This window comes from Anguilla anguilla, chromosome 1 (genome assembly GCF_013347855.1).
Source record: "Anguilla anguilla isolate fAngAng1 chromosome 1, fAngAng1.pri, whole genome shotgun sequence".
Lineage (NCBI taxonomy): Eukaryota > Metazoa > Chordata > Actinopteri > Anguilliformes > Anguillidae > Anguilla > Anguilla anguilla.
Window position 1 is genome coordinate 23,734,894 of NC_049201.1, and position 14,211 is coordinate 23,749,104.

The 14,211-nt window shown below is 45.5% G+C and overlaps 1 protein-coding gene across 8 annotated transcripts in view; it reads left to right on the top strand.

Annotated features, from left to right (window-relative positions):
- Positions 1-14,211, top strand: part of LOC118229574 (1-phosphatidylinositol 4,5-bisphosphate phosphodiesterase beta-4) — a 46,904-nt gene that overhangs the window by 16,782 nt on the left and 15,911 nt on the right. For 5 of the 8 annotated variants that reach the window (XM_035421667.1, XM_035421640.1, XM_035421677.1 and 2 more), the window contains 13 exons: positions 2,179-2,258; positions 2,547-2,600; positions 3,248-3,329; positions 3,516-3,616; positions 4,507-4,564; positions 4,970-5,078; positions 5,183-5,393; positions 5,580-5,721; positions 6,230-6,309; positions 6,494-6,578; positions 6,668-6,758; positions 13,357-13,452; positions 14,096-14,116. In XM_035421667.1, coding sequence (XP_035277558.1) covers positions 2,179-2,258; positions 2,547-2,600; positions 3,248-3,329; positions 3,516-3,616; positions 4,507-4,564; positions 4,970-5,078; positions 5,183-5,393; positions 5,580-5,721; positions 6,230-6,309; positions 6,494-6,578; positions 6,668-6,758; positions 13,357-13,452; positions 14,096-14,116 — 1,210 coding nt within the window. The remainder of the gene's footprint in view (positions 1-2,178; positions 2,259-2,546; positions 2,601-3,247; positions 3,330-3,515; positions 3,617-4,506; positions 4,565-4,969; positions 5,079-5,182; positions 5,394-5,579; positions 5,722-6,229; positions 6,310-6,493; positions 6,579-6,667; positions 6,759-13,356; positions 13,453-14,095; positions 14,117-14,211) is intronic. The other 3 variants (XM_035421686.1, XM_035421695.1, XM_035421705.1) reach the window with 1 other exon arrangement.

The following is a 14,211-nucleotide window of genomic DNA, read 5'->3' on the forward strand; positions in this document are numbered from 1 at the left end:
TGCAGTAACCCTGTACGGAAACAGGAAGTGAGCTGTCACTCTGCTTTGCAGAATAGGAAGAGGATTCAGGAGTCACTGACAAACACTGCCTGTTTGTATGGATTACTGCCAATGTGTGGATAGATCACATTCCCTCTTAAAGTGATTGTAAAGTGGCTGAAAATATTTGAAACAACCACAAATTGTCACACAATACACATCCACCTAATATCTATTCAAAGTAATGTCAGCAACTACCATAATACTCGTTTCAATCAGGCATAAAATCTGTATTGAAACAAGACTCAGGATTTTATGGGTGTGATCGGGAGCGCCCTGCCACCCCCACCTCCCCACAGAACTTCTCCCAAACTGTCCCACCTACAAGTAAACAAACACACCTGGCTAAACAAACACCCAGCAGACATATGCAAACAATATTCTCGATGGTCAACAGCATAAAATGTAATTTGTGAAATTTACACAAAGATCTCACATTTCTGTCACGGTCTGTTTTATGTGTAAATTCCACCGTTTAACCCAGATTCTGTGATTCCACCCACGATTTCTGCAAAACTGGAAATATGAGCCCCTACATATAGCCTACTGTAGCCAGCCTCATAAAGGAAAACAGATAGCAATAGTCTGCACCCAACTTCTCAATATTGCTTTGGCACAAATAAACCTTCCAGGTGAATGTTCTGCACTATTCATAGGCAGCTCCCTTTTGTTTAACATTAGTACATACCCTATTTTAGTATATAGCCTAAGGTTACGAAAGACACATGTTAAGAACATTACATAGTTTCATTGTTGCTAAGTTTATTAAAAGATGCTTTGTGACGAGTCTGTTAAATAGTTACATTTTTAAGATGATGATACATTGCAGTGTGACTAGAATCCCCAGCTACATTCACTTTATGTGAAGATCACAAACTGTACCATTTCCACAGTTGATATGTTAAAGGTAGATGACCTGGGACAATGTATGACTGTATCAGACATATTCAGATAGTGGGTTGAGGAGCATTACTTTGGAATATGACTTGTTTCGTTTCTATGAAACATATTTGATGAAACTGGTATGAAGAACTGGAATGACAGATTTCTGAGAATTGTGTGGTACAGCTTTCACAGACAGGATGGTTGTCTCTGCTCTAGAGAGGTAGCGTCTCTTCCACATGCGTCAGCATGTCAGTAACTCCATCTTGTTTACATTCTCTTTTCCCAGATATTTAGTTAGAAGCAAAAATAATGAAATGTTTTAGTGTTTCTGGAATTTCTCAGTCTAGCAATGTGAAATTATGGGAGCTGAGGCTAAACAGTATGTCAGCTGAGTTTGGCACCGCCAGGGTTCCCAGTCCAGATGAGACTAGGTCACTGAATTATGTGATTGGCAGGAGGCCTCGCCCTCTGCTGTACCCAGCTGCTCTTCCCCTGGCACGCACCAGGTCCAGTTCTATCCTTGCAGTCATCTCTGAGGAATGAAAAGAGCTCAATTCCTAGATGATTTCAGAGGCTCTTCTCTTCAAAATGAAGTGGGCTCCCCTCTCTCTCCTGTGGTCTGTTACGTTAAAGTATCTCTACAGAACACTGGGACAGAGAGACTCTTGTTGGATGTGATAAGAATGGAAACTTCCTGTAGATAGAATACAGTGGAGAGGGAACTGCAAGGAGTATATATGTTCCTATACATAGCTTTCTGAAACCAACGCTGGACTTTGAGGAGCTTGTTTTTAAGAGTTTCTCATGTGAATTCATTTGCTATTTGATAGTGGAAATGATCACATTAATCTGACTTTCTCAGCACAGAGACGAAACATAAAAGCAGGCTTAGCCAAGGGAACATATATCCACACAGTGGTCCTGAAAACTGAAATATTATTTGCCTGTTCTGTACACATACAATACCAAAGAATTTGAGCCAAGAATCTCAAGAATCTGTCCTCTCTGTTCTCTTGAATGCGTGCTGTGTCTAGTCTTCAAGAGAATAGGACTGCGTAACTGCAGCTGCAGGTTTTAGATCCAAGTTTTAGATTCTGTCCAGTATTTACCTAGCTCTTTTTTATAACATTGGAGCACACACTGTAAAATTCTAAGAAGAGGGAATTAGTGTTGGTATCTGTGGAGATGGTACAGTACCGGTCTTGTGCTGTTTGCATTGCAATCACAAGTGTTTTATTTTCTGTTTGTTATCAGCAATGGATCGAGGGCCTGAAGTCCTTGATTCACAACTTCAGGGCAAACAATGTGTGTCCAATGACCTGCCTGAATAAACAGTAAGTACTGGAGCAGTCCCATTAGATTTAACTGTAATGTGTTTGCACAATGCATTAGAAAATAGCAACAAGTGATTTACTGTCCGTGGAAAGCCAATGTAAGGTATGCATACTAGTTTGAGGCTGAATGACTCCCCCAAACAGATGCTAAATAACTCTTATAAAAGTGTGGGGAATGCTTAAGATTTATATGTCAGATTTATAGCTTTTTTCGAACAACTTGCCATAGCACAAAAAAAAACCATAGTGTTAATATATCGCTCCATCTGTAACTGTTCTTCCTTGCAGTTGGATCAAGCTGTCATTTTTGACTAATGTGAACGGAAAGATTCCTGTCAGAAGGTAAGAGTGCTGACCACTGTTCCTTTACTGATAGGTACTGTATGAGAAAGTAAGACCTCAAATGCATGCTTTTGTATGAGGCTTCCGGGTGGCTTGATGTAAATCACCAGTCCTCAGTTCAGTCGTGTGGAACGCTGTCTGGACCCGGTCTTGTGGAACACTGGATCCGGTCCCTACCGTGACAGTGTTACTTAATGGCTGTGCAAGTCAGCTGGTCGATTGCAGAATAAAAAAAAAAGTGTTGGGTGGCCTTTTGGAGGATGTGTGTGATAGTGTATGCCTTCCTGGATTGATGGGGGGGTTGTTGCAGTATTGAGGAAGGTGAGTTTTGAGATTTCAAAATTGCGATAAAGTAAGTTGTTCCAAAGAAGAGGTAGAAATATGACCTATTTTGACTTACTAGCACACAAAAATGATTTGACTCCCACGGTCTCTGATGTCATCAGAATGGGACTGTTTAGCTGACAAGCTGATTTGTGACCTCTATCAACATATTGCAATTAAGCTGTGTATCAAGTAGAAAAATTGTTACATTTAGTTCACAATTAGAATCTCGAGAGTGCTAAACCCGGGGAGCAGTGTTAATGATGTTTTAATGTGATGTTGATGGGAGGTTAACTTTATAAATGTCTTCTGCTCTCCTGTAGCATAACCAGGACATTTGCCTCTGGAAAAACAGAAAAGGGGATCTTCCAGGCACTCAAGGACCTGGGCCTGCCAAGTGGAAAGGTAAACATATCTGTCTTTCCATTGGTCTGTGTGACCCTGATGACCCTGTCTGTGTGTGACCTGTCTGTCTGAACCCGATGTAAACAGTGATGTGACAATCAGTAGAATATCAGGCAAGCTGCGGTGTCAAGTGTCAAGCTGAGTGCTCAATCTTGCGTTGCCCGGCCTGCTGCTTTCCGGTTGCAGAACGATGAAATCGAACACGCCGCCTTCACCTTTGACAAGTTTTACGCCCTCACCCAGAAGATCTGCCCGCGGACCGACATCGAGGAGCTGTTCAGGAAACTGTGAGCCCCCAATCCCGTCTTGACGCGCGCCAGTCTGCTTTCAGACACAGAACTGACCAAGACTCCCTGAGTCGCATTCAGGCACAGAGCTGACCAAGACTCGCTGAGTTGCATTCAGGCACAGAACTGACCAAGACTCACTGAGTCGCATTCAGGCACAGAGCTGACCAAGACTCGCTGAGTTGCATTCAGGCACAAAACTGACCAAGACTCACTGAGTCACATTCAGGCACAGAGCTGACCAAGACTCACTGAGTCGCATTCAGGCACAGAGCTGACCAAGACTCACTGAGTCGCATTCAGGCACAGAGCTGACCAAGACTCACTGATTGGCATTCAGGCACAGAGCTGACCAAGACTCACTGAGTCGCATTCAGGCACAGAGCTGACCAAGACTCGCTGAGTCGCATTCAGGAACAGAGGTGTCAGACACGGAGCGATGTGCTTTCAGACACAAAGCCGTCAGACACACATTGATCCATATTTAGCACACAGACACACTGAATGGTGTGTTCGTGCTCTTTGGGCCCTGATCGGCCTTTGTGATGGATGAGACATTTATTGGCAGAGCTACTGAATAGGCAGGAACACCTTGTGCTGGTATTGCACTGCTTGCTCAGAGCTGCTTTGTGTATGGTGATGTGATTTCCTTCAGTCAGGTATAAATCATTACTACCACAAAGCACGGGGCAGACTCAGCCAAGTGCGTCAGGCTTATATTACATTTACATTTAGTTATTACCGCTAACAGCTTTTGGTAGATTGAATTCAAGTCGAGGTGTTTATCAGAAAAAAATGTTTCTGTACTGTACTTCTACTAAATATGATTAACATTTTTTTCAATTTTCATTGATTAAAAAGTGAATCTTTTTTGCATTCTTTTTTTTCAGAAATGGAGACAAAAGTGATTATTTACACATAGACCAGTTAGTCAGCTTTCTGAACGACGTAAGTTGGTTTTTTGTTCATTATGTTTGTGTTTGAGTGTTGCTTATACAACCAACCCTTTGCTACCCCCCCCCCCCCCACATGCCCTCACCCCCATACCATCATTTGTAACCATGACAACCCTAGGAGGGCAGTGCATTTGCTGCATTGTGTGCTGTGGAGCTTGGTGTTCTGCCTGTCAGACTGAGTTTGTTTGGCTGAATTTATGTGTGTGGGACAGACATTGTTCGAAGTCATGTGCAAAGATTAAATTCTTTTTATTATTTTGCGCTTACTGTTTTTCTGTTGCTCCTTCTGCCATGAGAGCTGTTTCCTTTTGCTTGTGTTTTGTATCTTCCTACTTTTTGGTTTGTTCAGTGTGTTTAATATGTTGTCAGCATGAAAGTTGTCCATGTTTTTTGGCAGAACCAACGGGACCCTCGTTTGAATGAGATCCTGTTTCCATTTTATGACCCTAAACGAGCTATGCGGATCGTAGAGACGTACGAGCTGGACCCAGAACTCAGGAGCAAAGGTAACAGGAGAGAGTGATGTCTCTCTCTCTCTACATTCGGATTCTGGCCAAGCACAGCAAGGCTTGATTTGTGTTGATGTGCTGACCTTCTGCCTGTGCTGCAGGTGTGATGTCTTGTGACGGGTTCTGCCGGTACCTTATGTCGGACGAGAACGCTCCAGTGTTCCTGGACCGTCTGGAGCTGTACCAGGATATGGACCAGCCATTGGCTCACTACTTCATCAGCTCCTCCCACAATACGTATCTGAACGGCCGGCAGTTTGGGGGAAAGTCCTCTGTGGAGATGTACCGGCAAGTGCTCCTGGCAGGTTGCAGGTATAGCAGGTCGCTCATCTGAAACACTGTTTACCCCCAGACCCCAAATCCCATAACACATTCCAGAACTTAACTTAACACACCCCGACTCCGTTTAGCTCTACCCCCACCTGCATGGGTGAATGCGTTTGCTCTCTTGTATGTTTATGCGTGTGTGTGTGTGGGTTCACGCTTTTGCGTTTTCAGGTGTGTGGAGCTGGACTGCTGGGATGGAAAAGGAGAGGACCAGGAGCCCATTATTACCCACGGGAAAGCCATGTGCACTGACATCCTCTTCAAGGTGAAAATACACCAGCAAGCACTCACACAGACTGACGTCCTCTTCAAGGTGAAAGTACACATGGAGACACACACAAACTGACATTCTGTTCAATGTGAAAAAACACACACAAATACACACCAGCTAAAAACATCCTGGTGACCACACAAACACACAGGCTTACATCCTAATCAAGGTGAAAAGACACATGCACGTGCATAAAGATGGACACTGACTAACACTATCTTCAAGGCTAAAATATGTATATCTAAAACATAAACATATCCACACACACACACACACACACACACTCACTGAACATGCAGGGTGAACAGAGCTCTGGGGAGCATTGGACAATATGATTACTGTATATGCAGATATAATATGGTATAATAATATAATATGAAATCTAAAGTTGAGTAACAAATGACTATTATCATTATCATGTTATGCAATGTTCTCCATATGGTATTAGATACCCTGAGCATTTTTGCCCAGTAAGTTAACCACAGTTTTACTCCAGTGCTGATGCTTCATGTTTGTTGTTATTTATTCATTTCATTTCCTGTTATTTTAGGAAGTAATTCAAGCCATTAAAGAAACGGCTTTTGTGTCATCTGAGTACCCTGTGATTCTGTCATTCGAAAACCACTGCACGTATGTGATGTTCTGTATACAATCCGTTTATTTGTTTCACAGTCAGTTGTAATGTTGTTGGGATGGTTCTGCTCTGTTCTTGAGAACCTTTTTGTGTGTAGTGTTAAAAAGTATGTGTCGTCTGCATGGTTCGTGTCACTCCTGGCGCTGCCTGATGATGTCATTTCCCCTCTATTTCTTACAGGAAGCCACAGCAGTATAAGATGGGGCGTTACTGTGAGGAGATCTTTGGTGATCTGCTTCTCAAACAGCCTCTGGAGGCATACCCGGTCTGTTTGTCTGTCTATTGTGCCTTCTTTTCCCCCAGTGTATCTTTTCTGTCTAATAATGCCTGTCTTTGTGTCATTTTGTCTTACAGCTAGAAGCGGGCCAGCCTTTGCCCTCCCCAGCAGACCTCAAAAGGAAAATCCTCATCAAGAACAAACGATTAAAACCTGAAGTTGAACAGAGTAAGAGTTCCCACTATCCAGAGACAGCCCAGTGAGCAGAAATCAGAATCTAGAAGTCCAGAGGGGTGGAAATCTAGGTTGAGCGATGCCTTGACATAAATGGGCTAGGCTAACCCCAATATACATCAGGTTTTACCCGGATATTGCCTGGCTGCGTCCTAGTCAGCTAGAAAGATGGCGTACACTTTTCAACCAAATGTAGCCGGATTTTCACCTGAATGCCTAGACAGAATTTAACCAACTTTTAACCACAGAAATGTTCACTGAGAAGAGACAGAGACAGTGGCTGTTACTTGTGTTGTGCTGCCACGTGAATAACAGCAATGGCAGACACAGGCAAAGTGAAGCTTTGCTTCTGGAGAGACTTCATGGCAAAGATTCAAACTGGAACATCGCTTTGTTATCCGTCTCTGTAAGCCAGTAACAAAGGGGTCTAGAGAGTGAGCTCTGGCCACTTTTAAGTTTTATTTCGAGCGGCAACTGGGGCAGGTAACGAGGGATAGCTGGTTGCCCCTGAATGAATGATTGCAGCCATAAAGAGCTTGTTGGTTTGTTGTTCTTAGTGGTGGTGAAGAATGGGCCGGGAGGTGGTCCGGCCAGAGAGAGTGCATGCAAGAGAACCCATCTGTATTTCTATGCTAGGTCCCTAGATGACCACCGAGAACACAAAGTCTTGTAGGGAAAGTTATGGAAGCATTTGTGTATTTTGCTTTAGCGGGGCATGGTCAGCGACCAGCATGAATTTACAGCCCAGGAGGTAGTGGAGGGAGGAAATAGCCCACTTCATGGCTAGGGTTCGTCACTCCACGACGGCGTAGCTGATTTCACCATGTAGTAATTTCCGACTCAGGAACAGAATCGAGTGTTCTTCTGAGTCAGTGACTTGCAGCAGAACGGCTCCAGGTCCCGTCTCTGAGGTGTCTATCTGGAGTTTGATAGGCTGACTGAAGTCCGGGGCTTGGTGTACTGTACTTCAACAGAGGGCAGCTTTAAGGTCCTGGAATACAGTTTCTTTCCGTTACCCCCAGATCACCTTCTTCAACTAGCCGTTCCATGTCTGGTCGGATAGAGGTGCTGCTGTGGAGAAGTGTGGGACAAAGTGCTGAAAGTAGCCTGTTAGACCTAGAAAGGTATGTGCCTGTTTTTTTGAGATGGGGTGGGCCAGTCCTGTACAGCAGCCACCTTCGCTAGCGGGGGCTTGACTAGACCTCGGCTAATGGCGTACCTGTGGAAATTAGCTTTCTGCTGTGTAAGTTGGCACTTGGCAAGTTGGGTTGGCAGAGAGGTCAGCCAATGTTAAGGCGTCCAGGACCAGCTGGAGATGGCAAAAAATGTTTGTCCTGTATTCCAAAGTGGACGACTGCTACAAAGGACTGGGACCGCCAGGGCAACACATGCATTAGCTACTGGAAGCTAGTGGGTGCCCCATTCAGGCCGAATGGGTGGGGGCTGGTATTGGTATTGACCTTCAGAGTTGGTCAAGTATGTCCTCCCCTTGTTAGCCTTGGTGAGCGGAACCTGGAAGAAGCCTTTAGTTAGATCCAAAGTACTGATGTAGCGGGAGTCAGCCAGGCACACAGCGAGTTCATCTGCTCGGGACATTGGATAGGCATTGGAGACTACGCTCAGGCGCTTTAAGTCATTGCAAAACTGGAGCGAGTTGTCCAGTTTTAGCATCACGACAATTGGTCTTGACCAGGGGCTGCAGTGTATAGCCCCTGCCAGGAAGCAAGTTAGGAATGAGAGCTTGGACCTTCTCACCCAGTGGGAAAGTGTGGGGTTAGGGAGGGTAGTTGTAAACCCATCGCTGGGTGCGCCGTACTTTCTGCAAATGGGTATGGACAAGGGGCATAACTTTTGCATTGAACTTCTGCATGCCAGCTAAATGTTTGATGATGCTGTGGTGGGGTTGTGCATCCCAGGCCTCACTGGCCATGTAGCAGCTTGCAAGAGCTGAAGCTGGTGGAGGCTTGAAGAACTTATCTAATGGAAAAAAGGGCAGGTGTCGGAGCCAGGCTATTTGGGTCTGGGCAGGCTTTCTGGGCTGGTATACCTACGTCTGGAACTTCTGAGTGGAAACAGCTTCTGTTGCCCACATGGCTCAGGATATCATTTTTCAGGCTTTTGTAGCTGCGCACTCTCCTGGGACTCAGGTCAAAGTAGACACACTGCTACTCCCCTGTCAGGTGGGGAGCCAGGAGGGAAGCCCATTCATTGGGTTCCCAAAGTTCCCACTCCACTATTCGCGCAATGTGTGGGGGTACGCCTCAACATCATCTCCCTCTGTAATCTTCAGTTAGGCTGCTGCAAAGGACTGGAACGAGCAGAGCAACACATTCAATAACCGCTGGAAGGTGGCGGGTGCACCATGCAGGCCAGAGGGGAGGACCTAGTACTGGTATTTATCTCCAGGGGTAGTGACGGTGGTCTTCTCCTTGTCTGCCTTGGCAAGCGGAACCTGCTAATAGTTTTTATTTTGATTCAAAGTGCTGATGTTGCTGGACTCATCCAGGCATTCGACAAGTTTGTCTGCTCAAACCATCAGATAGGCATCAAAGTCGGAGACTACGTTTAGGTGCCTGAAGTCCTTGCAAAACCAGAGACAGCCATCTGGTTTTGGCACCATGATAACGGCGCTGGACCAGAGGTAGCAGGCCTCCTTGATGCCACCCAGATCTTTAATGTGCTCCACTTTCTCAGAGATTGCGGGCCACTGGGCCTCTCACACTCAGTAGGTCCACACATTTACCACATTTGCCAGGAGGGGTGTGGATGCGGAAATCAACCTGCTTGGTGAGTCGAGGACGAGAGGAGAACAGGACCTGAAACTGGGACTACAGCTCTTTTGGTGTTTAGATTTAGCAGGGCCCGTGGAACTTTTCCATTCAAACTCTCTCTGGTCTCTCTGTCTCTGGTGGATAGCAGTTTTTGGTGGATAGTCTTTGTCAGACCATTACATTACATTACATTACATTACAGGCATTTAGCAGACCCTCTTTTCCAGAGCGACTTACACAACTTTTACATAGCATTTTTACATTGTATCCATTTATACAGCTGGATATATACTGAAGCAATGCAGGTTAAGTACCTTGCTCAAGGGTACAACGGCAGTGTCCTACCCGGGAATCGAACCTGCGACCTTTCGGTTACAAGCCCAGTTCCTTACCCACTGTGCTACACTCCGTCCCAGAAGGCTTTGAGGTCGCCGGCCGTATAGCCGCTTGAAACTGCAGAAGCTTGAGGCTTGGGGGACTTCTCTGATGGAAAAAAAAGGTAAAGGTACATCTTAATCCCACCCTTTGGCTTCAGTTACCTTGTTGAGCATGCGCTTTAAGGTTTGGTTGAAGCGCTACACGAGGCCGTCTGTTAGTGGGCGGTATACTGAGGTGATGTGCAGCAGGCGGCAGATGTCAGTCATGATCTTGGAGATGAATGGGAGCCCTGGTCTGGTAGGATCTCCCTGGGAAGGTCAGTGCAGCTCATCATCTGCAACAGATCTCTCAAAATGGCTTTGGAAGTGGTCATGTGTAGTGGTATGCGGGGGAATGAGATGGTATATCGCCACGGACCAATAGAAATGATGTTCTACTTGTGCTATGGTATTTTTTTTGGCTAAGGAGACTGTCTAATAGGTGGGCGTGAGCAAGGGTTATGACCTGCGGGACAAACTCTTTAGGCACAATTAGTTTCCTGCCCATTTTTGTGAACTGTAAAATAAAGCAGCCCGTTTTGCAGGAAGTAATTTTGTGGCAAGGCGGCTTCACCTCTCTTCTAGCCCTCTATTATTTGTACATTCTGCCAGGCGTTCTGGAGCCAGGGGTCCTGCAGCTGCGCGGAGTGGAAGCAGACTGTGGAGTAGAACTGCAAGGTGTAATCAGACCAGGTGAGCGGTAACTCACCTTCACCATCCACTTCTGTGGGCACATCAGCAGCTGACGCTTGTTTCCCCAGCCGAGCCTCGTAGGTATTAAGCTCCATGGAGAGTGTGACCGCTGCGCTGGGGTCGCTGGTTCATTACCTGCTTTATTTTTCTGGGCGGGGATGTGTGGGGACAGTGGCTCGAGCCCTTGATTGCCAGACACTATTTCTCCAAGTTAGGGCATATGTGGGGCGAGCTGGCAGCTGTGGACCGTTTTCCCAAGTTCTGTCTGGAGTGCTTCCCATCTGGGATTTGCGGTGTGGATGCCCAGGATAAAGTGAGAGCAGCCAGGTGTGGAGTTCTTGCTCAGGAGAGGTAGCCCCCTTTTCTAAAGGAGGGTAGCTTCTGACAGGGTGTTCTGGATGATGCAGTGTCTCCTGCATAGCTGCAACCCTTTTAACCAGGGACACCTGGTCTTCGGCGTTGGTGGGGGTGTGCTTTCCAGCCAGCTTCCTGGCTTTGCAGGGCAGGATGCCGATGAAACTGTCCATCACTAGCTTCTTCAACATCTGCCGGCTGGTGAGGCGGTCCAGATGGAGCCAGCGGGTGCCTGGGCATCGGAGTCGGGCCATTTGTGTCTGGGCAGGCTTGCTGGGCTGGTATACCCACATCTGGAACTTCGGAGCGGCAGCAGCTTCTGTTGCCCACATGGCTCACATCTCATTTTTGACGCTTTCGTAGTTGCATGCTCTCTTGGGACTCAAGTCACAGTAGGAACGCTGCACTTCCCGTGTAAGGTTGGGGGCCAGGAGGAAAGGCCATTCATCTGGTTCTCAAAGCTCCTGCTCTGCTATTCACTCAAATGTGTGGGGGTATACCTCAAGATCATTTCTCTCTGTCATCTTCATGAGGTGGGACCAAGCTGCTGTGGCGGGGGGAGGGTAGGGTGGCTGTGGATGCCCTGGTCTGGATGGCTTCTGTCAGGCACGCCACCTGCTCTGCCACAAGCCAGGATGTCTGCTGCTGCCCCACGCTGGACGCCATAGTCCTGAAGATTCCTCCATCCTATTTTCTTTTCTTTTTTCTTCTCTTTTCTTTGTTAAAGTTCATGTCTGTGTCCCGTGCCTGCTTTCTCCACCACTGTAGTGCTACCGTGTCAATTACAGCTAGGGCAGACACAGACAAGGAGAAACTTCAAGCGAGCAGGAGTGGTTTATTTAATACAGGAAGGCAGCCGGGGTCGCGGGTGTGCAAGGGTTTGGGGAAAATAGACAAAACTTTAAGCTGGCTTCAGGGGAGACGGGAAGTCTTTAAGGCGAGAATCCGTCCTTGCTTATAAGTTCTCCTTCAAGCAGAGTCGATGAGTGGCAGCCGGGGCAGGTAACGAGGGATGGCTGGTCGCCCCTGATTGAATGATTGTTGCCCATGATTGAATGATTGCCGCCAAGACGACCTTGTTAGTTTGCTGCCACGGCTGCTGTTCCTGGTCATGGTGCATAACGAGCTAGGATGTGGTGGGGCCTGACGTACAGTGGGGGGGCGGAGTTTAGGTGCACAGCGCCACACTTGTTATCTCATAACTTCATGCATAGACATGCTTATGCATGTAACTACAAGGCATGTATGAACCCACATAAAATTACATAATCACCTCATAACCTCATATAAAAACATTTACTTCTTTTCCTACCTAATTTTTTTAACTACATACTAAAATCATTGCATAAAAAGGGGCTTAGTTTGCCTGTCAAAATTGTGAAAAAGTACAAGTGGCAAACAAGTAGGGATCTACGTCAATCTTAATTGAAAATGTAAAAGGCTTGATTGAAACCTGGCAAAAAATGAATCATGCTGGACCTACGCATTGCGGCCTTGCACGGCCTTCATACTAAAATCATTGTTTAAACAATGCATTTAAATGGTGTCTAGGCTATTTAGAATTAAATTCTGTATAAAAAAGCGAGGTTTACATTAGATTACGCACAAAAGAACCACTTTTCTTTCCACAGAATACATACACATAGCCATCTAATTAACGATTTTGCAGGTCACCAAACTACCATCCCCTACAAAGAGAACAGTCGAATCCAGAGGTGGAAAATCGAGGTTCAGAAAGTAAAGTGCTCCCCATTATTTTGTTCGAATCGCCTGGATTTGCTAATTAGCACACCTTTTCAGCCTTTAGGTAGAACTCATTAGTGAAATCAGCTGACTGAGTTCAAGGGTGGGTAGAAACTCATGGCTGGGCTTATACTTTCAGACCCCTGGACTTCCCACCTCTGATGAAATCATACTCAGATTTTGCAATTTGAAAAGACTTAAACTTTCAATTAAAATAAAACAGTGTTATTACAGAAATGGAGGCAACTGCTTAAAACAAAACAGGTGTACTACAAATTAAGGAATGTTTTCAGACTAAATCAAACTTAGCAGGCTGATGCAGTGAAAATATCTGACAAATATTGTACGAACTATCGTCCGACTAAGAGGATGTTCACTGTACACAAAGAAATGCCAGAGCCGACTGTTGAGGAGTGTCACAGGTATGTTTATAAAGACAGTTTGAGTAAAAAAGGAATCAGTTGTCAGCTGAATGTTGAAATGTTTATGTAATTTAAAATTTTGTGTAAGTTGTTTCATAGTCATTAAATTTTGGATGATAAATGATTTTGGAAATGAACTAACGGTAAAGAAGAGAGATGATAGTTAAACGTTGATGCTAATGTCTGTTTACAGGACAGCTGGAGCACTTTAAAAAGCACATGGAGGGAGGAGGGACAAACTCACCCTCAAACATCCTGGAAGATGACAATGACGAGGAGAGTGAAAATGGTGTGTGCCTTTCGCAACTGTTCAGCAGGCTAAAGACAACTGTATGGAGAGTTCACATCTGAGGCCTATAAACTGTTACAGCTCTCCTGCTGTAAACTGTAGTCAGTTACACACTTCTCTTGCTTTAGAGTGTAGTCAGACCTCTAGTGTTGTAGAATGTAATCAGGTATGCTCCTGTCCAGCTTTAGAGTGTAGTCTGTTTCCACCTTTCCTAGTTCAGGGTGTAGTCAGTTACACACCCTAAAAAGGCTCTTAGAGACCTAAAATAAGTCACAGTGACAGATATGCTTGAATTCTTTTGTCTACATTTTATATAAGCCAGTTCTGTGTATATAATTTTTCAAGTATGCCCTGAGGAATGGATCCTAGATCAGAATCCATGCTGTAGTCAAAATGGATTTTGTTGAAAGAGCTGATGCCGTGACAGTCTTTAGGTACATAGGGCACATGGACATTGGGGCTGTTCTTATATTGTTATATTGATGAAGTGTGATTTCGTACAATTTTGAATTTGGAGGAATGGGAGTGAACAGCGAGATGTCTTTGTATTAATGGCATGGGTGAGAGTGGAACCCTGACAGGTAAAGGAGTGCTGTAAGTGTGAAGTGTGTTGAATCATGGCCATGTTGTCCTCTTGTTTTAGCTGCCATTTCTTCAGTCGAGGGTAAGCGTTTCTGGCTGTGGTACAGCCGTGGTTTGCTCCTCTATGCTGGCTCTTAAACCTTTTTACCTGCGTTCTGCTGGGACTCTCATGGCCTG